The sequence below is a fragment of the Chanodichthys erythropterus genome, chromosome 9 (assembly GCF_024489055.1).
Source record: "Chanodichthys erythropterus isolate Z2021 chromosome 9, ASM2448905v1, whole genome shotgun sequence".
In the NCBI taxonomy this organism is placed as follows: Eukaryota; Metazoa; Chordata; class Actinopteri; order Cypriniformes; family Xenocyprididae; genus Chanodichthys; species Chanodichthys erythropterus.
In genome coordinates, this window is record NC_090229.1 from 36534002 (window position 1) to 36556842 (window position 22841).

Below are 22841 nucleotides of genomic sequence, written 5' to 3' on the forward strand. Positions count from 1 at the left end.
TAAGGGTGGGAGATTTCCTACTAGTAGATATAATTAACCGTTAGAAATTTTAGACTATAGTCTCTATCGCTATTACGCTCATGTGACGTTGCTGTGCTGCACGGTCACAAAAGCTTATCATTTACATCTGTATTTTTTAAGCATTGCAATTTAAAAATACTTGATTTTTAACTGCTGAAGCGCAGTAAGCAGCAAAAGAGAACTCAATTCGCTATTTGCACGCACTGACATACACACACAAAGCTGCTGCTCATAGAGCATGTGAGTACAGAACCAAGTTCTTTTTGAAACCTAATTTGGCTTGAATGGTTAAAGGGTTAGTTCACCCAAAATGAAAATTATGCCATTTATTACTCACCCTCATGTCGTTCCACACCCGTAAGACCTTCATTCATCTTCAGAACACAAATTAAGATATTTTTGTTGAAATCCGATGGCTCAGTGAGGTCTCCATAGCCAGCAATGACATTTCCTCTCTCAAGATCCATTAATGTACTAAAAACATATTTAAATCAGTTCATGTGAGTGCAGTGGTTCAATATTAATATTATAAAGCCATGAGAATATTTTTGGTGCACCAAAAAAGCTACATAATAACGACTTATTTAGTGATGGCCGATTTCAAAACACTGCTTCAGGAAGCTTCGGAGCGTTATGAATCTTTTGTATCAAATCATGATTCGGATCGCGTTTCAAACTGCCAACGGCTGAAATCGTGTGACTTTGGCACTCTGAACTGCTGATTCATAACACTCTGAAGCTTCCTGAAGCAGTGTTTTGAAATCGGCCATCACTTTATAAGTTATTTAGTTTTTTTGGTGCACCAAAAATATTCTCGTGGCTTTATAATATTAATATTAATATTGAATCACTGTACTCACATGAACTGATTTAAATGTTTTTAGTACATTAATGGATCTTGAAAGAGAAAATGTCATTGCTAGGCCTCACTGAGTCATTGGATTTTAACAAAAATATCTTAATCTGAAGATGAACGAAGGTCTTACGGGTGTGGATTGGCCTGACGGTGAGTAATAAATGACAGTATTTTCATTTTTGGTGAACTAACCCTTTAAATACACATATTTATGTGTCAAAAACACCCGTCTTTGCAAGCATCCTTGTAAACACAGCCATTCATGTCTTAAGTGAACGTAAACAGTTGGAAAGAAAACGCACAAGTATATTGGATCAGTGCATTTGGTCTTAAAGTGACAGCAGCCTAATATACCTGCTGCTGTCTGTCGATTTTCTCTATTTTCTTAATCAAACAAAATAGAGAAAATCTCTCACTGCTCTTGACTGAATCATTTTTGTAACTTTAATAAGAATAAATGTGTTTAATTTACAGTGAAGACTATGCAATGCTTTTGTACATTTGATTACTTTATACAATTTATGTAGTATTTCTTATTTCTAGTGCCTGAAGTTTTTCAGATAGGTCCATTTCATTTGTGTCTTTGTTCTATTGTAGTTTCTTTTTTTTTTTTTTTTTTAAATACTGTTTATTTGTCTTCAGTAAGCTTGAGATTTTTATAGCCTACTTAGGCTAGTGATTTTTGATATTGAAAATGTCACAAGAATTATGAAATTTCAATGGAATGTTTGAAATCATAAAAACCCTATTTAAAGCAAAAAAATAACTAACTATATTGATACCATGAAATAAAATTATTCATATTGTGATATAAGATTTTGGTTATATTGCACAACCCCAATGCCAGTCATTTTAGAAATGCCTTTTAGAACCAGTAATACAACTGCTGTTAGTAAAAACACCCCATCATACTGTATAAATGACCTATTTGTGGCTTAAATGGTTAACTGTCTAATTCTAGTTTATTTTACTCAAACATTACATTTTACCATAGTGTGCCAACTTATGACAAACAGCACACTCAGCACTTGATGTCTAAATAACAGCCCCTAATGTCACAGAAATACAGTCATGAAGCAATATAAGAGATCCAGACAGTGAATATTTACTTTTGAGGAACTGTGTCCTAAAATGTATCAAAATTATGGCCACAAAAATAACTTCTTTTCCTAAGAAAACAATATCTACTACATGTAGTCAAAGTTTAATGTTTTTGAAAGGTGCCAATCCACCATTGGAGGGCAGATTCAATAAATTAATCAAAAAGAAAAGAAAAAAAAATGTTTTTTTTATTAACTTAAGGCTTCAAACTCAAACTCAGATTTTTATAAATGAATTATTTATTCTAACCCACGATATTTACATGTGTAATAGTGTCTCACTCCTGAATGACAACTGATAAATTCTTCTAAATAAATTTCCTTGCATATATAAATAATTTTCGTTCATTCACTCCGAGTTCTCCATCCGTGACAGTACATGGGAATATTTCCTCACAAAGGCATATACAGCACTCGAGTGAAACGCTGGCGATTCCAGCAGCTGCTCCTCAAACTCTGTTTTCCAGAAGAGCCTGGAAGTCCGGTGAACAAACCAGCTTGTGTTTAACGTGTCCCAGCACAGACAGGTCTCCCCTTCTGCCCTCGGTATTCACGGAGACCAGTTCCTACAAACACAGAGAGAATAACAGAAATGCACAAGGAAAGCATGTGATCAGAAGCTAGATAGTGTATAGATTGTGTGTACAGAAAGTCCCATGATGAGATATATTGGTCATGTGCTTATATGGCGTATGTGTCAGCAATTTCATTACAGGGTTGGGCCTTTGAAATTTGGGTCTAGAAATTCTGTCATAACATCTTCACCCCAGCAGCTGGCAGTGATTCCCCACCAACCATTCAGATCACATATGCACTAATCATGAAAATGCATTTTTCCCCCTCTACTTTGTCCTTAAGCTTTTAGAAGTGGATTAATGTGAAAACAATTTTTGCATTGTAGGTTGTACTGAATAGCGTGAGAACAGCAGCATGAGAACTTTATTATGTCTGGTCTCTCGTATCATCTCAGGGAGCTTTTATTATGTTTTACACATGTGATGAACACATTAAAAATCCATCATGAAAGCAATCCATATGGCTCCAGGGGGTTAATAAAGGCCTTCTGAAGAGAAGTGATGGGTTTATGAGAAAAATATCCGTATTTAAAACTTTATTAACTATAATAACTAGCTCTGCCATACACATCGATTTGCGGTGAAAGAGTGACCCGACGCATTACGTAATGATGAACATGGAAGGATAGAGCAAAACAAAACACCGGTCATGAATTAGAAGTATAAAATGCTTAAGAGAAATGTTGGAGGATTTCGATATAAGAGAAGAGGAGCTTGAGTTTGTTGCTCAGCCATATTTGTTTGAACCGTGAGAGACGTCTAAGCCTACGACACATTACTTCATACATCGCGTCAGAGGTTATTCCTTTGGCGCAAGTCATGGATTGCAGAAGCAGAGGGGCCGCCCGGGAACTGCTTTCACGCCTCTGCTGATCCTCATCTTGTAAGCTTTATGCTTGAAACTATGTCTTTTCAACTACACAGTAGGCTACATATCTGTGTTGCAAACATTAAATAATAATGAAAGTATTGGGATAAAAGTTTATAGTCCAGATATAGACCCTGATGTCGCTGCAGCCGTGATCAAAATGAGTAATTGACCTTTGAAACTAATGTTAAGCTTCAAATAAAGATAAGTTATATTAGGTGGTGACCAGTGACTGTTAAAATGTATTTGATCACTGAATCATTAAAGGGTTAGTTCAGCCAAACATTTAAATAATGTCATTTATTACTCACCCTCATGTCATGTCGAATAATGACTCGGAACGCGTGTCAAACCGCCAAACTGCTGAAATCATGTGACTTTGGCGCTCCGAATCGCTGATTCGACACGCTGATTCATAACGCTCCGAAGCTTCCTGAAGCAGTGTTTTGAAATGGGCCATCACTATATAAGTCGTTATTTTGTTTTTTTGGCGCACCAAAAATATTCTCGTCGCTTTATAATATTAATATTGAACCACTGTACTCACATGAACTGATTTAAATATGTTTTTAGTACATTTATGAATCTCGAGAGAGGAAATGTCATTGCTCCCTATGCAGGCCTCACGGAGTCATCGGATTTCAACAAAAATATCTTAATTTGTGTTCTGAAGATGAATGAAGGTCTTACGGGTGTGGAACGGCATGAGGGTGAGTAATTAATGACAGAATTTTAATTTTTGGATGAAATACCCTTTAAAGAGATTCATTTTTTTTATAATAAATTTATTTATATTAATACATATTTTTTATTAAGTCATTTATAACATTTTAGACATTTATAAATAGATTTTTAAATAAAATAAGATTAAATTAAATAAGATTAAATAAATCATTTTGTCAGAAACTCAAGTAAATTAGCCTACATATTTTGTTTGGTTGTCTAATGTTTTGTTTTCAGAATGGAAGAATACTGATCTCTATTCTAAAAAAATAAATAAATAAAGTCATAAATTAAGCTTAAAAAGATATCTGGCATTTAACTAATACTATTAGCCTAGTACTGTTTCTAATATTAAGATGTACAATCTTACAGACTAGGATGAATTCTTTATAATATGTTGTACATTAACAAGAATTTGGTGCAATTATAATGCCGCTTCTCATCCAGTGTGCGAAGTTCTGCAAACCACGACACCCCTTTCTTTTAGTCCGTTCCATGAACCATGGCACAAATCGACTTGTGCAGTATGCATATGGTCATCTGGTGGAAGCCAGTTATTTTAGTTTATAAATTTTAAATATGTATATTTTTCTTACAAAAACCCATCAATTCTCTTTAGAAGGCTTTTATTAACCCCCTGGAGCAGTAAGGATTACCTTTATGATGGATGGAGTAAATCATGGGATAATTTTCATTTTCATGCAATCAGAAATTCTGCAATTGCGAAAGAGTTCCCCATGCCGTTTTAGTCATAGGGATTGGCACTGAGCACATCTTATCAGGCATTTTACAATGAATAGCTGTTTCTATCCACCTACTTTTATGCAAATATTGGGATATCACATTAAATGGACACTCCAAATGCAAATCAATTACTAATAATAATGTTTTATTTATAAAGTGCCTATCCCAAACTCAAGGTTGCTGTACAGAGAAACAAAGACTGAATAATGAAATACTAAAAAATGTGCATAAAACTCTTTTGTGCTCAATTGAGGTGGATAATGTTTTCATTTCATTAGAATCCATGCACATAAACTACAATAGAATCACATTTTCCTAATAAATCCCTCAATGCCCAACTAAAAACTCATGTGACTTTGCCTCAGAGGATATAACTGGACTAACCAGCAGACCAATCGCATCACAGCATCTCATATGTTGGTTTGGTGGTTCTGAAACGCTGGAGCCAAAGCCTGTCATCAGATTGATTTGGTTTAATTCCCTCCCATGATTGTGTTCACAAACACCAGCATCCAAACGCAAGAGAACATGACAGCGTTTAATGAGTTTCGTCTGCCGCTCTAAGTCATTAATGATGTACGAAAAAACTTCCCTGATTGCAGCAACTTTTATTACCATTTTTATTACAGAAATTTGGCAGCAATTTCCCAGGAAGTGACGATTTTGTTCTCTTAAAACACATGGGATGGAAATGCTGCTTTATCTGCAAATGTTTTAAGCGATATTCCAATTCTGCGCTTAAGTTAAATTCGCAACTTTGATGAAAACATAGCCATTGAAAACCTATATACACTAGACCTACTGTGTGTGTGTAACTGACCTGCAGGAAGGCGCAGGGCGTTCCCAGAGCCACATCCAGGGTGACGTTACCCAGAATCAGCTGCACTTTGCCTGACTTCCTTACGAGCATCTTTCCCACCAAACCCTCCTGCAGATCCTTGAGACAACAGCTGTTCTCTTCTTGAGTCTCCTCCTGACACACAAACACACAGGAGAACAAAAAACATGAGCATATGAAAAACTCACATGGCCATGTGACCTAAATCTAGCTAGTGGCCACCTGTGTCTCGGTCTTCTGCATCATGGTCTGTCCATCACTGGACTGCACCTCTGTTTTGGTGGGCCGGACGTCACTGGTGGGTGGCTGGCCTGGCAGCGAATCAGGGAGCTGCATGAAGAGAAGCTCCTCCTCTTTGCAGTGATTCCACACCTCCAGTAAATCAGGCAGCAAATCAGGTTTGGGCAAGGGTGGCAATCTGAACATAGGCTCCGCCTTCTTTGCTTCAGGAATATCCAAAGGCTCCTGCTTGACTGAGGGAAGACGAGGTGGGATGGATGATAAGAGAAAGTTTTGTCACTCTTCAGTTCTGTGTAATGAATGCCAGGTGTTTAGCACACTTTTCATTTTCATGCAATCAGAAATGTTGCAATTGCGAAAGAGTTCCCCATGCCGTTTTAGTCATAGGGACTGGCACTGAGCACACCCTATCAGGCATTTTACAATGAATAGCTGTTTCTATCCACCTACTTTTATGCATATATTGGGATATCATATTAAAAAATGATGGATGGAAACTCCAAATGCAAATCAATTAAAGGTCCCGTTTTTCGTGTTTTTTTGAAGCTTTGATTGTGTTTATAGTGTGCAATATAACATGTGTTCATGTTTCACGTGTAAAAAAACACAGTATTTTTCACATAATTTACTTATCTGTATACCGCTGTTTCCACTGTCATAAAAACGGGCTGATGACTTCCTTGTTCTATGAAGTCCCTCCTTCAGAAATACGTAAGGAGTTCTGATTGTGCCAGCGGTTCCTGTGTTGTGATTCGACAGCAGCTTAGCGCTCCTTGCGGAAAGGTCACGCCTCTTACCATAACGTGTGCTGCACATAGTTTTACATGTGGATTATTGTGGTGTTGTGCCGAATGAACACAAAAGACAATAATTCACGAGAGACTGAACTCTTTAATCTCCACAAGCAGCGACAGAAAATGAACAACGTTAGCACTCACTCAGAAGAGTACCTCATACGGAGAACAGCCATATACATAAACATAGTCCCCTCTTGTGGCCATTATGTGCACTGCAGTCCAACATTAACTATTGCAGTAAGGATACCACAATTATCATTTTCGGGAACCGAGTTAAATATAAATTGTAACCATTGATCTCTAAGTACAGCGTCCCTGGGAAGGCCAAACAAAGGTGATTGGACTGCGGGATGAAAATAACACCGTTTTGACGACATGGCGACAAACACTACAAACGCAGCTCTTGCTCTTCTCCGTGGGAGCGCAACAAGACCACACCCCCTTTTTTGTGTATTCCTGTGGGAGGAGGTTAGTCAAAAAACTGTTTTAGTGACGTCATTAAAGAAGGAAGTAGAAGGATGTAGTCCAAACGGGCCGTTCGATGTAGGCGACTTCTGTTAAATAAAATATCTCACTCGGCATTGAACTTTGAGCTTTAAAATTTTACAGATTTTATTTATACTCTAACAAAAACATTACACACTAACTAAAGTTTGAAACATGGGATCACGAAGAACGGGACCTTTAATAATAACAATAATAATAATAATGTTTTATTTATAAAGTGCCTTTCCCAAACTCAAGGTTGCTGGACAGAGAAAGAAAGAAAGACTGAATAGTGAAATACTAAAAAATGTGTATAAAAAGCTTATGTGCCCAATTGAGGCGGATAATGTTTTCATTTAAAAAGAAGCCATGTGCATAAACTACGATAGAATCACATTTTCCTAATAAATCCCTCAATGCCCAACTAAAAACTCAAATGACTCTCAATCCTGTGTTTCTTGGAAATATCCCGGACGAGCCCCCAAATTTCTTGTCTACAGGTGTAGTCATCAGTGGTTGACAATAACAAAGTGTCCGATTCATGAACATGATGATTACTTAATCTGTTAAATCAGTTCGCAAGTCACACAGAACGATTTATTTATGAATTAGAGCAATCTTTTCTATGATTGCATCATAGGCTGTGTCCGATATTGCCTCCTATACCTTCACTATTCCCTACATTAGTCCACTAATATAGTTCACTTGATGGGGTGAATAAAAACGAGTGAGTGAATTAAGACACTCAGTGTGTGCCGGAAGGGCTGCCGCTTTTACATAGTTTGTGCTTGCAGTTTAATAATCATTTTAAACTTGGCAAACTGGAGCTCCAGTATTAATGAAAAGATTAAAAATGGAAACTAGCATGTATAAACCTTAATTAACAATTTAATAATCAATTAATAACTGTAAACATATAAACACATAAAATTGATATTTTTATCAAGTTTAAATTATTTTTTAAATATTCATTTTTAAATGATTTCTAATTTTGTAAATATGTAAATTATTTAATTTCAGCAATTAATATGCATGTGTTTTTACGACCTTTAAATTAAATAGTATGATAATATATATCGGCTTTACATCTGCACATACAGCTAACAGCATCGGCCACAAACAAATCAACACTGGTCGACCACTAGACCGCACCTTAAAACAGGTGCTAGTTTGTGCGGTCGCTCCTACCCTTGACTTCAGCTCCAGTGCTGATTGGTTCAGGATCTGACGGGGTCTTCTCACTGAACTCCTGTTTGAAGACCCATCCAGACACGGCCAGCGGCAGCTGCACAGGACAGCTTCCTCTTTCACCTTTCAGGTGTGGGTCATCCACAAACTACAACACAACCAAAGTCTTGTGGGTGACACACAACAAAGACTTTACATAATTTTCCCATTTAAGCAATTGGCAATATTTGCATTTGAGAGAATCACATAAAAACATGGCCCAGGTCATATTTCACATCAAAATCAAAGTACAAAAAAGGTTAATTAATTCATTTAAGAGGATTCATGAATGGCAGTGAAGCGACGCAACTGACACCGGTTAGTCACATGACAATGACAACATGTCCGAATTTCATTCATACTACCCATTTTCATATTATATAGAACGTACATTTTTAACGGTTGCAAATTCAAACGTAGTACTTACTCAGTACGCGATTTCAGATGCACCATTTTTTGCACTGCAGTAATGAGAATTCAGATGAAAAATATGATTCATTATCATAAAACTAATGTCTCATTGCTTAATGGGCTTAAAATAAGCTTTATTTTCTAAACGTAAAACCGAATTTCTTATTTCTTCCTTTTGATTTTGGGCTGTAATATGACCAGGCACAGGTTTGATTAAGTTAATAAGCTGCTATTTTAGTTTTTGAAAACCTACATTGTCCCTCTCAAGTTTGCGCAGGATTTCTTTAGTCTCCTCTTCGGTCTCTCTCTCCTTTTTGATGTTGATGATGGGTGAAGGGCCAGTGTTGGCTGTTTCTCTGGTGTCATCGTATACACCTGATCAAATGTAGAAAAAAAATAAGACAGCCCTGAGACAAAAAGACAATAACAGAAAATGCTAATTATTTTTAATATATAACTTTTTTTTTTAAATAATGAAACAGACTTGTACACACCCAACATTCTGATTACCGACTGATCAATATGGCAGCTTCAATTCTTAAATTCACTATTTCTCCACCTCATTCTAGAATATTTTGCTACTGGAGTCAAATGTACCATATAACATGGACTGACAAATATATTAGCATTTAAAGGGTTAGTTCACCCAAAAATTAAATTTCTGTCATTAATTACTCACCCTCATGTTGTTCCAAACCCATCTTCAGAACACAAATGAAGATATTTCTGATGAAATCTGAGAGTTTTCTGTCCCTCCATTGACAGCCTTGACAACGACATCATTAAAGTATTCCATGTGACTCCAGTGGTTTACCTCAATTTCATGAAGCGACGCGAGCACTTTGTTTGCTTAACCCGAACCGTGTTCACAAGAGCACCACATTGCATGTGTTGTTGACGCGAGAGGATGTTGTTGCATGAACGTGCGCTGGGATAATAATATTTATATGAATATTTTGTAAATAAAGTGGTAAATTATGTTTTTTTTTTTTTTTTTGCACAAACGTCCCATTAGAGGAACAGAAATCACTCAGATTTCATCAAAAATATCTTAATTTGTGTTCTGAAGATGAACGAAGGTCTTATAGGTGTGGAACGACATGAGGGTGAGTAATAAATTACAGAATTTTCATTTTTGGGTGAACTATCCCTTTAACATTGTTTTATAGAGATTTCACTCTTGAGGAGAAATTTCTGTCCAATGAAATATTTGATCATTAATTTTATTTATTTTCATGACTTTCCAAGCCTGGAAAGCATTATAAAATTCCCTAATATTTCCATGTTTTCCATAAAAACCCTGGTTTAAATCCATTCTACATATACAATACCATTAAATAGCTTGCAGACGATAAGATTTTTTTTTTTTTAAATAATTTAATACTTTTAAATATTGAGCAAAAGTTAAACTGATCAAAGGTGGCAGTAAAAAAAAATGTAAAAAAATGTTACTATATATATTATATATATATATATATATATATATATATATATATATATATATATATATATATATATATATATATATATATATATATATATATATATATTTTTTTTTTTTTTTTTTTATTACTATTGGTTTTGCTATTTCTATTTATCTATTAATCCTAAAAAAAAGTACCATGCTTTCCATAAACTATGAAATTTTGGATTAGTAAGTTTTTTTTGTTGTTGTTTTTAGAAATTAACACTTGTATTGAGCAAGGGTGCATTAAACTGATCAAAATTGACAAGGACTTCAATGAATCCTGAGGAAAACTGCATGATGGTTTCCACAGAAATATGAAGCAGCACAACTGTTTTCAACATTGATAATAATAATCAGAAATGTTTCTTGAGCAGCAAATCAGCATATTAGAATGATTTCTGAAGGATCATGTGACACTGAAGACTGGAGTAATGATGCTGAAAATTCAGCTTTGATCACGGAAATAAATACATTTTACATTTTTCACAATTTTACATTTTGAATTATAATAATATTTCACAATATTACTGTTTTTACTGTATTTTTGATCAAATAAATGCCTTATGGTGAGCATAAAAGGCTTAAATATCAATCTTATCAACCTCAAACTATTGAATGGTGGTCTACATAATACAATGATTTTTAAAAAAAAATCTTTGCAACTGTAAACAGAATACAGTTAGCCTAATTAACTATATTATTAGCAGAAGAACTGTTGATTGTGATTATTATTGTTGTAGTAGTCAACATAATTACTCATCATCAACAATCACTGTCGCTGCTGACGTTTAAAAGCCTCTCAAAGCTGTGAGTAGGACTCAAATCACAGCAGTCGGCCTAACGATTTCTCACATCATCTTTACCTTTCCTCCTGGCCATCATCTCAGCAGGACCCTGCTCAAAAATAGAATGAGACTGGATGACCTCAGGACGACCTCTGCCCCTGCCTCGGCTGTCCCGCTGCCGACCTCGATCCACATCCTTCTTATCTCGTCTCTTTACTTCATCAGCTTTTAATCTGTGGCAAAGCAGTACTTGTAAGTAACAGTGATGCTCTCATTACATCAACAATGATGATGAACTGATGGTAAATAGACAGTAATTATAAAAGAGTCCGTCACTTACTCCTCTTTTGATTTTCGACCGATGATATTGGGGGTGAAGGTTTTCTGCAGGAGAAAGGACAACACACTTGAAATCAAATCTGAAATGTCTCGTAGTGACTACCACGTTCAGGTATGAATAGTAACCTTTTTGACGCCTCCTAGTGTGAGGTCTCTGGAGCGCATTGTGGGCAGGCGTCCCGGAGAGATGGACGCGGGCAGCCGGCGGCCCATCGGCAACCCTCTGGCTCCCCCTATCTGCGGCGTCCGTGGAGGCCCACTGGGGTCACCAGAGCTGTCCATTCTCACTGACCCTGGAAAAGAGATGCTACCAAACCTCAATATGCCAATTAAATGCCACATGCTTTTACAAGCATATAAAAATAATTACAGTAATAATTACAATAATTATAGGCTGTATCTGAAATCGCACCCTTCCCTGCTATGTAGAAGGCGAAAACAGTATCTGATAAAAGAAGCATGTTTGAATTCACAGTACTCATAAGAGAGTAGGCAAAAAGTACCTGGATTTCGCCTACTATACAGTAGGGAAGTATACAATTTCAGATGTAGCCTTTACTATCCCATGAGGCCACGGGAGTGGATTTGTTTTTTCCCTTTTTTATTGAAGAAAATACCAAAAGAATCAATATAAATACAATATTTCAAATGCTAAGGGGAGGTATAAACAATTTTATCAGAGTAATTGGAGTGTATTTACACTAAGTGCAAATAGCGTTCCTTGTTAGCAAACGCTATTTATACTAGATGAAATCAAGTCTGATGCAATCATCTTATTCCTCGATTTTTATAAGGCCTTCCAACACTGTAAAGCACCAGTTCCTTCTAAACTCTTTGGTTTTCCCTCAAGAATCATAAATATTGTTCAAATGTTGTGCAAAGAAATAGACAGTTGTATCATTTTAAATTCATGTACATGACCAAGGTTTCCTATTCTTCATGGAATACATCAGGATATATGCAGGTTAGCCTATAACAGGGTACTTAAATGTAGTTGAAAAAACCTTCTTGCAGCATAATTTTGGTTAAAACAACCATATTTAAATGGGCTCTATGTAAGATTTTTACTTTAATAAAGCATAAAAATACCCTAATATGTTTCAAAACCAGCGGCACAGGCAATATTGGCGAGTATACAGATAAACACAGTTTATCACAGTTCAGTTTTGAATCGTTAAATAGCTTAGAAAGTGAACCCATGACGTGTATAACAGTATTGGGTCCGTTGAACACCGTTCATAAACTCTTAAAGGGACAGCAGTCAAATATCCCTGCTGCTGTCTGTCCGGGTGTGTCTCATACGTCCTGAAAAGTGAAGCTGCGGGCTCTTTGATCGCCCCCTGGAGGCTGGATGCAGTACAGGTCATAAACCCCACCCTCTCAATGCAGTCGAAAGAGACTTCAGTGAAAACGTAAAAATAAATTCTGCTTCAAATAAAACTTTCTGAAAGATGGTTTTGGTTATTTGAGGTTGTTGTCATCACGCTGATATATATTCAATTGTTTGTTTTTGTGATAATTTAGATTTTAGCTAGCAATTTGATGCTATAAAAACGGGGCGTGACGTCATGATTCGAAGTTGATTGACAGCTTGTCTGAGGACTGTCGGAGCTTCGAGGGGAGACTGAAGATGTATCAACTGTTAATTTTCGATTTCTTTGTTATTTAACACCAACAAAATTAGTTGTTCAGCAGTAAACTGTACTAACCGACCAACAGGATCTGACGGATCACTGAACTTTTTTTCTGTAACATTAAATGTGGGCGTTATAAGCTAATTAATAAATGTTATTAGTTAAGATAACACACCTAATGTTAACCATGTCGGGAAAAAGCAGGTGATCGTTATCTGGCAGTTACTTATTATTTTTATGGGTATAAAATAATAATTAGCAGGACAAAACTAATGATAGCTTACTCTAATTACAGCAATCGATCTCCTGTAACGTTTGTTGAACTTGGTTTAAAATGGAAGGACCGTTTCTGACTATTTAGAGTTGTTTCTAGTGGCATATTATATTGAGTTTATCTTCTGAATTTGCTGTCTCAAAAATATTATTGCTCTAGAAACAGAATAGCCTATTATTTTACAGGTAGAATTTTAAATTGTGTATAATTTTTATACTCCATTTAAAATACATGAATGATGACGCAGTCGTCTGGGCGGAAGTTTGATACAGCGGCTCCGCCTCCAGTTCCACAGACGATACGTTCTGCCCAGGTTGCAAACTTTTTTTTTTATGACGTTTTTGTGTAACATGTCAGCGCCCATCGTCGGCCATTTTGGCCTCAGTTTACAATGGAAGGAAGCGGCGTTGCGGCGTCCATTTTTTTTACTGTCTATGTGTCTGTCATGTTAATAATCAAAGAACAAAAGACAAAAAAAAAAAAAAAAATCACTTTCTTCTCTTGACTGAATACGTTGTATAACTTTAATGGTAAGAATTATTTGCAATAAAGACTACAGAAATTAAGGTAACCAATGCAAAATAACACAATGTATTATTTTACAATTTATTACTTTAATTTCTGTAGTATTTCTTACCTGAATAAAAACTCAGTTAACCCGAAATACTTCGTTTCATAGCTCTCTTTATTCTATTGCATTAATTTGAGCTGTTTATATTTTATTACTGACTTTTACTTTTTTTAATGAAAATAAAACTCTGCATTGAAGAAAAGTAGATATTTGTTTGTATGTGTTGTCATTTATAGTTCTTAGAAAGAAAATCGGAATCGGCAAAAATATGTATTGGCCGATTACACTAACAAAAATCGGAATCGGCCAAGAAAATTGCAATCGGTGCATCTCTACTAAAAAGCCTCTGAATCCATCTAAATATCTCTATGAACAACAGCATATCAAAACAGATAATTAACTCATCAGCTTACAGTGTTTAAGTCTCCTCAGCTTTCATTGTCAATTACACTTCCTACTGTTGCTGGCAACCATATGCTGTAAAAGCTGGCAACCTGCTTCTTTGAACGAGGGGACGGGCCAAACAATATTTTGAATTTGGACTGCAGTACCTATTTTGAACACTGGGTGTCATTCCTACAGAGAGCCCCTTTAATGCAATTTTAGTTGAATTTTTCCCCTGCACATTCCTCAATCACAGTCACACAGCACACTACTTACTGCAGGGCTATTGAGGCCACACCCCCTGCATGCACTGTACATTCCCCCAGTCCATAACATGCTCATTTGATCGATCAAAAAAAAAAAAAAACAGTAATATTGTGAAGCATAACTACAATTTAAAATAATGGTTTTCTTTTCTGATATATATAAAAATATAATTTATTCCTGTGATGCAAAGCTATATTTTCAGCATCATTACTCCAGTCTTCAGTGTCACATGATCCTTCAGAAATCATTCTGATATGATGATTTGATGCTCAGTTATTATCAATGTTGGAAACAGTTGTGCTGCATAAAAATTTTTATAACCTGTGATACTTTTTCAGGATTCTTTGATGAATAAAATGTTAAAGAACAGCATTTATTTAAAATTGAAATCTTTTGTAACAATACACACTACCGTTCAAAATTGAATTTTTTTCTTTCTTTTTTGAAAGAAATTTATACTTTTATTCAGCAAGGATGTGTGAAATTGTTAAATAAAAGTGATATTAAAGTGATATTGTCAGAAAAGATTTCTGTTTTGAATAAATTCTGTTCTTTTTAACTTTTTATTTATCAATTACTCCTGAAAAAGTATCACAGGTTCCAAAAAAATATTAAGCAGCACAACTGTTTCCAACATTGATAATAACTGAGCATCAAATCAGCATATTAGAATGATTTCTAAAGGATCATATGACACTGAAATAAATAACACATAACAATTGCTGCAATAAAAATATATTTTTTTACATATGTACTTAGAATTGAATACAAAAAATAAATGTTACTACGTTATGACCAAACAAAATGTTTATATATTATTTATATAATACGTTTTATATAAATATTATAAATGTATATAAATTTGCCAAAATTTCCAATTAATTCCCATAAATTCCTACAAATTTCTTGTTAAGTTTCTGTTAAATATTTTCTTATTTCTTGGGCTTCACTTTCTGACTTTCTCTGTGTCTTGGGATCTTTCCATTGTGCAGCTCATGTACCAACCTAGACAAAACAAGAAGTAGTAGTCCTTGGACACACCGACACTCTCACACACAACCAGAAGTTGAAGACACACACACATTTACGCACATACATTTCTTATTTGTTATTATATTTCTTGAAATGCCATACATGGTAAGGTTTGATTCTTAAGTCGTATGATTGGATGCTCAAGCCATCCTGGAGATTGTTGTTTGACCTATGTCTATAAATGACCCTTCTTCCTGAATAAATCTGAGAATGCTTTGTACCACACTTGATCTGTGTCTGCTTGGTCATTCTCCCGATGCCTCGCGCTGCTGCCACACATCACAGGGGTTCAGGCACCGGTTTCTTAACTGATGACTGGAATTACAAATATTCTACCTATTACTGAGATTTTGATCTAACAACTTCCAAATTGGAATATTTTCAAAATTTCGCCCCCTTGTAACCCTAATTCTTGAAGGATAAAGAGCAAGTTTCTCCAGTCTTAACTACAATTAATGCCTTCTCTAGCACTTCTGGGCTTAATTTATCCGAGTGTGAAATTATTTGCTTATTTGACACTGTAGAAAATTAAATTGAAAATATACCAAATAAACATTAAATGAAATATTTGGGGATTCATATAATGAAAAATGTAATTGGTAGACAGTTTCTGATTTTTTCTTAACAGTTATTGAAAACAAAATATATTTTTATTAATTGGCTCCAAAGAGATTTATCAATTTTAGGCAGAGTTTTCTTATCCAAATTTGTGTCTTTAGCTGTAGATAATCACATCTCAAAAAATATAGACAAGATTTTTCTTGATTTTATTTGGAGTAATAAATCTCACAAATTGAAGAAATATGTTTTAGCAAACAAAAGGAGTGATGGGGATCTTTAAGTCCTAAATTTTGATGATAATAAATACATTTAAACTTAATTTGATAAAAAAAACATTTGCTTGGGTCAGATTGTGGTATATTATTCCTAATAATATATTTAATAGGGTAGGTGCCTCTCTTTTTTGATGAAATGTAATTACTCCACTGGTAAATTACCTGTTAAAATTTTGCACAATATATACCCTTGTAATGCTCTTGTGTCGAAATGTTGTGATGTAGCAGATATATGCACCTTCTATAAAAAAGAAAGTGATGATATTTGTCTTTTATTTTTCTCATATAATGTTTCATGACTTTTCTGGAAAGATTTGAGTCCCTATTGTTTTTCTAAAGTTAATATGAACTGTAATTTACACATTGATGTTTAATATTATGAAAACCAAAACAAATCTTTACTGTTAACTTTCTTATCCTTGTGGCAAAATCCTAGTTTCACAAACAAAGGTTTCTTAAGAAAATACCTACATTTATAGACTTCTTATGTGAAGTAGAACATTTAATCAAATCACTAAGACTAATTGATAACAAAACTGTTTAAAAAAGATGAAAAGATATGATGAGATCTTTTTATGATATCTGATTAATACTTGTTTTTTTTATCCTCTTTTCTTTTTTGTTCTGTTCCTACCTTTCCTTATGTTCTTAAAAAGTTGTATTTCATTGATGTCATCTTTGAATTGTTTGCAATTGCAATAATAATAAAAAAGTAGTCTTTTTCTTTCAAAAAAAGAAGTACTTATTCAAAACAATACCTGCACAAGAGAGTATGTGACATATATGTGTGTTTTAATATTTAAATATTACAATTTAATCTAAATAATTCAGGGGAAGCTTTACCCTGATGTCCTACTTGACCAATTATTGCTAACCTTAACAGCCTTTTTGGGAACTAAGTGTGTAGAAAAGATCTAGTGTTGGTGTTATTATGTTGGAATCCCCATAAAAATTCCCACTGAGATTTTTTAGGATTGATCCCAGACTCTCAGAAAAATTCTGTACTAACTATTCTGTACTATACAATCATTACGACTACAACGCAGACACGCCACGATCCTCTGAACATTCAGTCGCACATACATTAACGAAATGTAGATGTACAGCAGACACCGGCACTTCATGCACGCTTCCGAACACATGGCGAGACAAACACAGTCACATCCATGACAGAGCACTTACCAGTGCGCTTCCTCTAGTGCAGAGACTCTTCAGACACGGCCTTACTTCAAAAACACTGCGAATATAGGTAAATGACAGGCGAAAATTGAGATTTTAGTTGTAATGATGATGATATATAGCGCAAGTTTGTTTAAGGCGGAGTTTTACACTTTGACCCGTGTGACGAAATGATGGGATTGGTGAACGTCAACTCTGCACCACTTTGCGCAGAATTTTTAACCCCTCAACTGTCACTCCCTTTTTGAGCATATAGACGTGAACATGCACTATCCAAACTTGTAATTCATCATGAATGCGGTGAAAGCACTTCAAAAACTGAAAGTGTAAAAAAGTTGTAGAAGTTTAAGTTTACTGTAAAGCAAATGTACTGTACTAAACATTTTTTATTTTAACAAATTTTTTTTTTAATCTAAAATTGTTATAAAATCAAAATCATATGCCTAACCAAGTTGTGTTCCAAATTTGAAGTTCCTATGAGATTTTGCTTAGGTGTAATACCAAAAAATAGCCACCGGATGTCGTTGACATTGCATTGATTGATTGATCACACATTAAAGGGTTAGTTCACCCAAAAAGGAAAATAATGTCATTAATTACTCACCCTCATGTTGTTCTACACCAGTAAGACCTTCATTAATCTTCGGAACACAAATTAAGATATTTTTGTTGAAATCCGATGGCTCAGTGAGGCCTCCATAGGGAGCAATATTAATATTATAAAGCGATGAGAATATTTTTGGAGCGCCAAAAAAACCCAAAATAACGACTTATTTAGTGATGGCCGATTTCAAAACACTGCTTCAGGAAGCTTCGGAGCACAATGAATCAGTGTGTCGAATCAGCGGTTCGGAGCGCCAAAGCCATGATTTGACACGCGATCCAATCATGATTCGATACGCTGATTCATAACACTCCGAAGCTTCCTGAAACAGTGTTTTGAAATCGGCCATCACTATATCAAGTCATTATTTTGTTTTGTTTTTGGCGCACCAAAAATATTCTCGTCGCTTTATAAAATTAATATTGAACCACTGTACTCACATGAACTGATTTAAATATGTTTTTAGTACATTAATGGATCTTGAGAAAGGAAATGTCATTGCTGGCTATGCAGGCCTCACTGAGCCATCGGATTTCAACTAAAATATCTTAATTTGTGTTCTGAAGATGAATGAAGGTCTTACGGGTGTGAAACGGCATGAGGGTGAGTAATAAATGACAGAATTTTCATTTTTGGGTGAACACACCCTTTAATACATTTCTGTCACAATATCACTTATGTCACAAAACAGTACCTTGAGTCTCAGACTATTCCAGCGATATGTGTTTTGTCAAGATTAGAAAAAACTAAAATAATTTAAAATAAATTTTGTAATGAAACTTGACACCGCCCACTAGGGGGAGGAGCCCTCTCAAAGGTTTTAACGTATCGTTTCCATGATAAAGCAATGTCCGTTTTCACAGGATGTATTTTGAGTTTTTAAGCTTTCGAATGAATTTATGATGATTAGGCCTACTAAATTATGTGACAGGGAAGAAAGGCAATAAAAAAGAGCTCTAAGCATCTCGCTAGCTAGCAGGATGGTGACAGTCAAAGGTGTAGCACGACTCCCATTTCATTTCAAGTCAAATTTAATAGTAAAAGTAGTACTACTTCAGTTGCAACCTCACCTTCTCTTGATGAAAACTTGTTAATTACATATTGGATGTACGTCTGGATTGGGCTTATTTTTAATCAGGATGAAGCAACAAATATAAAACAATAAATTTCTAAGGTGTGACGCAAGTGTTTTTTGCTAGTTTCAGCCAGATGCAGTTATCATTTTAATGTCCAGCGCCACGTTGTTTAAATAGCAAATGCACTCACATCCATCTGTTCGTCCATGGGCGTGCTGGTCTGAAAACGAGGTGTGTTCAGGTGCGTTGTTGGCGTGTTGCTATTTTGAGGCGACTGAAAATGACTGCTCCACTGACCATCTGAAACATGGTCTAAAATCAATGGTGCAGTATTTTTTTGTTATTTAAAGGGCATGTTAGTAATATGTGCCTATATACGGGTGCACAATGCGTATACATTCTGCTTGTTACACACGGGGACATGCAGCAGCACACAAACATGCCAAATATTGAAAATAAAAAGATTCCTCTCTGGAGAAGCATTTAGTTTTTCTGCTGGCAAATTCTGTCATGTAAATAGCGAATCTGCCATGGTTCAAGCGCAAATGGCTTTCAAAGGTGCTAAAGAGGATGTTTTGTTTTATACATTTTTGCAATATTACTTGAAACTGTCTTTACTAACTGATAAAAGACTATTTATTAGGTGCACTGAAAGGAATAATATTAATATACATCATCTGTGCATGAGGTAGGGCCTTAAAAACATCAGCCAATCGTTTACGCGATCATCGCATAAACGATTGGCCCTCTGGCTTGTCAATCACTGCCGTGACGTTCCTTGTGAGAGACGAGCGCGGCTGCGCGCTCCAGTAACTTTCCACACTCCACAGGCGCCGCATGCAGTGTTTTTGTCAGGAGACAGGAGTAACAACTGCAGATTATGAGTTACCTGCGATGAGTCCGACATAATGAATCCACTAACACGACACAGCGAATGCCGGTGGTAAACAAACATTCGTTCCAATATTCGTGCACAAGTTTTGGGAGGCGTTCCCTCGAATGAGCTGTGAAGGAGAGGGGTTGTTCTTACGCATGCGTTCATTTCAAAAACTCAGTAAGTCTTTGGTTTCTCAGTCGACGAAAAGATCCTCTTTAGCACCTTTAAAGGGAATGGAAGATGAGGCTCTGATTGGTTTATTGCACGTTACGCCCATAAAACACCCATTACTCACTAAGAGAATAGGTACAACCCTTTTGGACAATGTGCCTGGTGCGGCAAACTTTTTTTCCGTTGTTAAAGTAGCAAAAGTGGATTCGGACACGCTAAGTCCATGCGCTTCAGACCATGCACTTAGATTGTTAAAATAGAGCCCTGTGTCTTCTGCTTGCTTACTCGATCCTTTGCTTACTGTTTTAGTTTATTCTTGTATTCATTCAATCTCTCCTATTATTACAGATATAGTGTGTTCTTCATTATTTACTGCTACTGTTCCTTCATCATTAAAAATGATCTTAAGTTCATCACTCCAATGCTCAAAAAACCTGGTGCTGATCCTAACAATCTACATAATTATAGGCCCGTTTTTAATCTTCCTTTTATTTCAAAAACACTTGAAAGAATACTAGCATCTCAACTTGAATCATATCTGCAAAGTAATGACATCTATGAGCACTTTCAGTCGGGCTTTAGATCCAAACATAGCACAGAAACAGCTCTTGTTAAAGTTACAAATGATGTTCTCTTGGCTCCTGGCTGCTGGTTTCCTGTCTATTCTTTTAGATATTAGTGCTGCCTTTGATATGCTATTAGTCATTCAGTACTACTGGAACGATTGGCTCGCACTGGAGTAGCTGATAATGTGCTTTGAAACTTTGGTTTTCATCCTATGTAAAGGGTTAGTTCACCCAAAAATGAAAATTTGTACTAGTTTCCTGGACCTTGAATGTGGTAATTTCGTTGCTTTCTATGGGGATTAAAAACCTCTTGGATTTCTATAAAAAATATCATAATTTGTGTTCCAAAGATGAACAAAGGTCTTACTGGAATGACATGAGGGTGAGTAATTATTGACAGAAATTTAATTTTTGGGTGAACTAACCCTTTAAGTGACAGGATTCACAGCCTGTCTCAGTTACTCATGGTGTTCCACAGGGGTCAGTGTTGGGTCCACTTTTATTTATTATTTCTACCTCTTGGTCACGTTTATCATTCATATGGTATTAATTTCCATTTTTATTCTGATGACACACAATTGTACATATCCACAAGACCTAATGCTTCTCATCCCCCTTGTGACCTCACTAAATGTTAATATATGGATGACTAATAATTGTATGCTTTATACTTTACTGCCTTGTTTTACATATGGTGTGCTTGAATGCCTAGAAAGGCACCTATAAATAAAAGGTACTATTATTCTTCTCATTATTAGTAGTAGTATATTATTATAGCATGTAATGAAAATGTAATTAAGGATAATTGTGCTTTAAGCAAATGTAAACTTGCAAATGTAAACACCACACGAAGAAGAAAAAATACATATTAGTTTGACCCCATAGTCATAGTCATAGTTTTTGTATCTAATTCCTATAATTACAGAATATTCCTTATTCAAAAGTTGCAATGGTCAGAAACCCAATTTTGGTTTGTTTTGGCTTAAAGATTTATATTATTACATGAATATGAAAACTGATCTGTATGTTTTGTTTGAAAACCTGACCATTGTGTTAATCCCTATTCATTTTCATGTAGTTTTTGAATGAAAAAATATTTCCATGAATAAATCTGTACGTCTATAAGGACTTGTCCATGCACGGCCGTCAGGGTCTGTTGTGTTTTAATTATCCACGGTCCTTTAATTACACTCCATCCTGAGAGAAGACCATCAGCTTCAATGCAAACAAGCGTCGAATCTCACACAACCGCATCACATCAATCACAGGCTGCGGTGAGCCCTGACCGTTTGACCTTCAGAGAGCATCAGTGTGTCATGGTGGTCAGAAGTCGTTGTGTTTGGTGATTGTTGTGTGTTGGCCTTGTAGGAAATGCACTGCTTGTGACCATATGGTGCAGCATTTGGTTAGTTCCTCTTTAGGTTGAAGCATCAGAGCGTCCCGTTCTCGAGTTACTCATGCACGCGTGGACGCTGATATCAGGCTAACAGATCCAGGAAGCAGTGAGTTATGGATGATTTTAGACATCCTCCAGTTTACATGCTGCTTACATATGCTAATGATTTGAGTGAAGTCAGCTTCATTTCTCTGTGTGTGTGAGAGAGTCTTAGCTCTGTGAATCTAACTCTGAAGTTGGGTTATGAAATCCACATTCAGAGTCTGCCAGGAAGCGTGTTAGATATGGACTTACACCAAAATATAGATGGTCAAACGGTGAATCCTATTTTAGATACTCTCTGCTGCTCAAGAAGATGGATTGTGAGATACATGAACACACATTCACACTGACACATTAAAAGAGCTTTGTAGAGCAATATAATAAAAAAAATGATGATGATGATAATAATAATAATAGTAGTTAATTAGTAGTAGTAGATAGTATATATATATAT

The 22841-nt window shown here is 35.6% G+C and overlaps 1 protein-coding gene across 1 annotated transcript; it reads right to left on the bottom strand.

Moving 5' to 3' along the window:
- Nucleotides 1–1033: 1033 nt before the first annotated feature.
- On the bottom strand, nucleotides 1034–17806 carry polr3d (polymerase (RNA) III (DNA directed) polypeptide D). Its single transcript, XM_067394085.1, has 9 exons — nucleotides 17659–17806; nucleotides 11605–11771; nucleotides 11480–11523; nucleotides 11218–11372; nucleotides 9140–9261; nucleotides 8437–8584; nucleotides 5948–6198; nucleotides 5708–5860; nucleotides 1034–2543 (listed from the first exon to the last, which is right to left on the bottom strand). The coding sequence occupies exons 2-9, from the start codon at nucleotides 11758–11760 to the stop codon at nucleotides 2427–2429; spliced, it is 1146 nt and encodes a 381-aa protein (XP_067250186.1). The 5' UTR covers nucleotides 11761–11771; nucleotides 17659–17806; the 3' UTR covers nucleotides 1034–2426.
- Between the last annotated feature and the right edge of the window lie 5035 nt (nucleotides 17807–22841).

Coding starts and splice junctions, on each gene's coding strand:
- polr3d (XM_067394085.1), bottom strand. CDS start 11,760: ATGGACAGCTCTGGTGACCCCAGTGGGCCTCCACGGACGCCGCAGATA. Junction 11,524..11,604: donor CACTAGGAGGCGTCAAAAAG/GTTACTATTCAT, acceptor TTTCTCCTGCAG/AAAACCTTCACCCCCAATAT. Junction 8,585..9,139: donor GCAAACTTGAGAGGGACAAT/GTAGGTTTTCAA, acceptor GTTGTGTTGTAG/TTTGTGGATGACCCACACCT.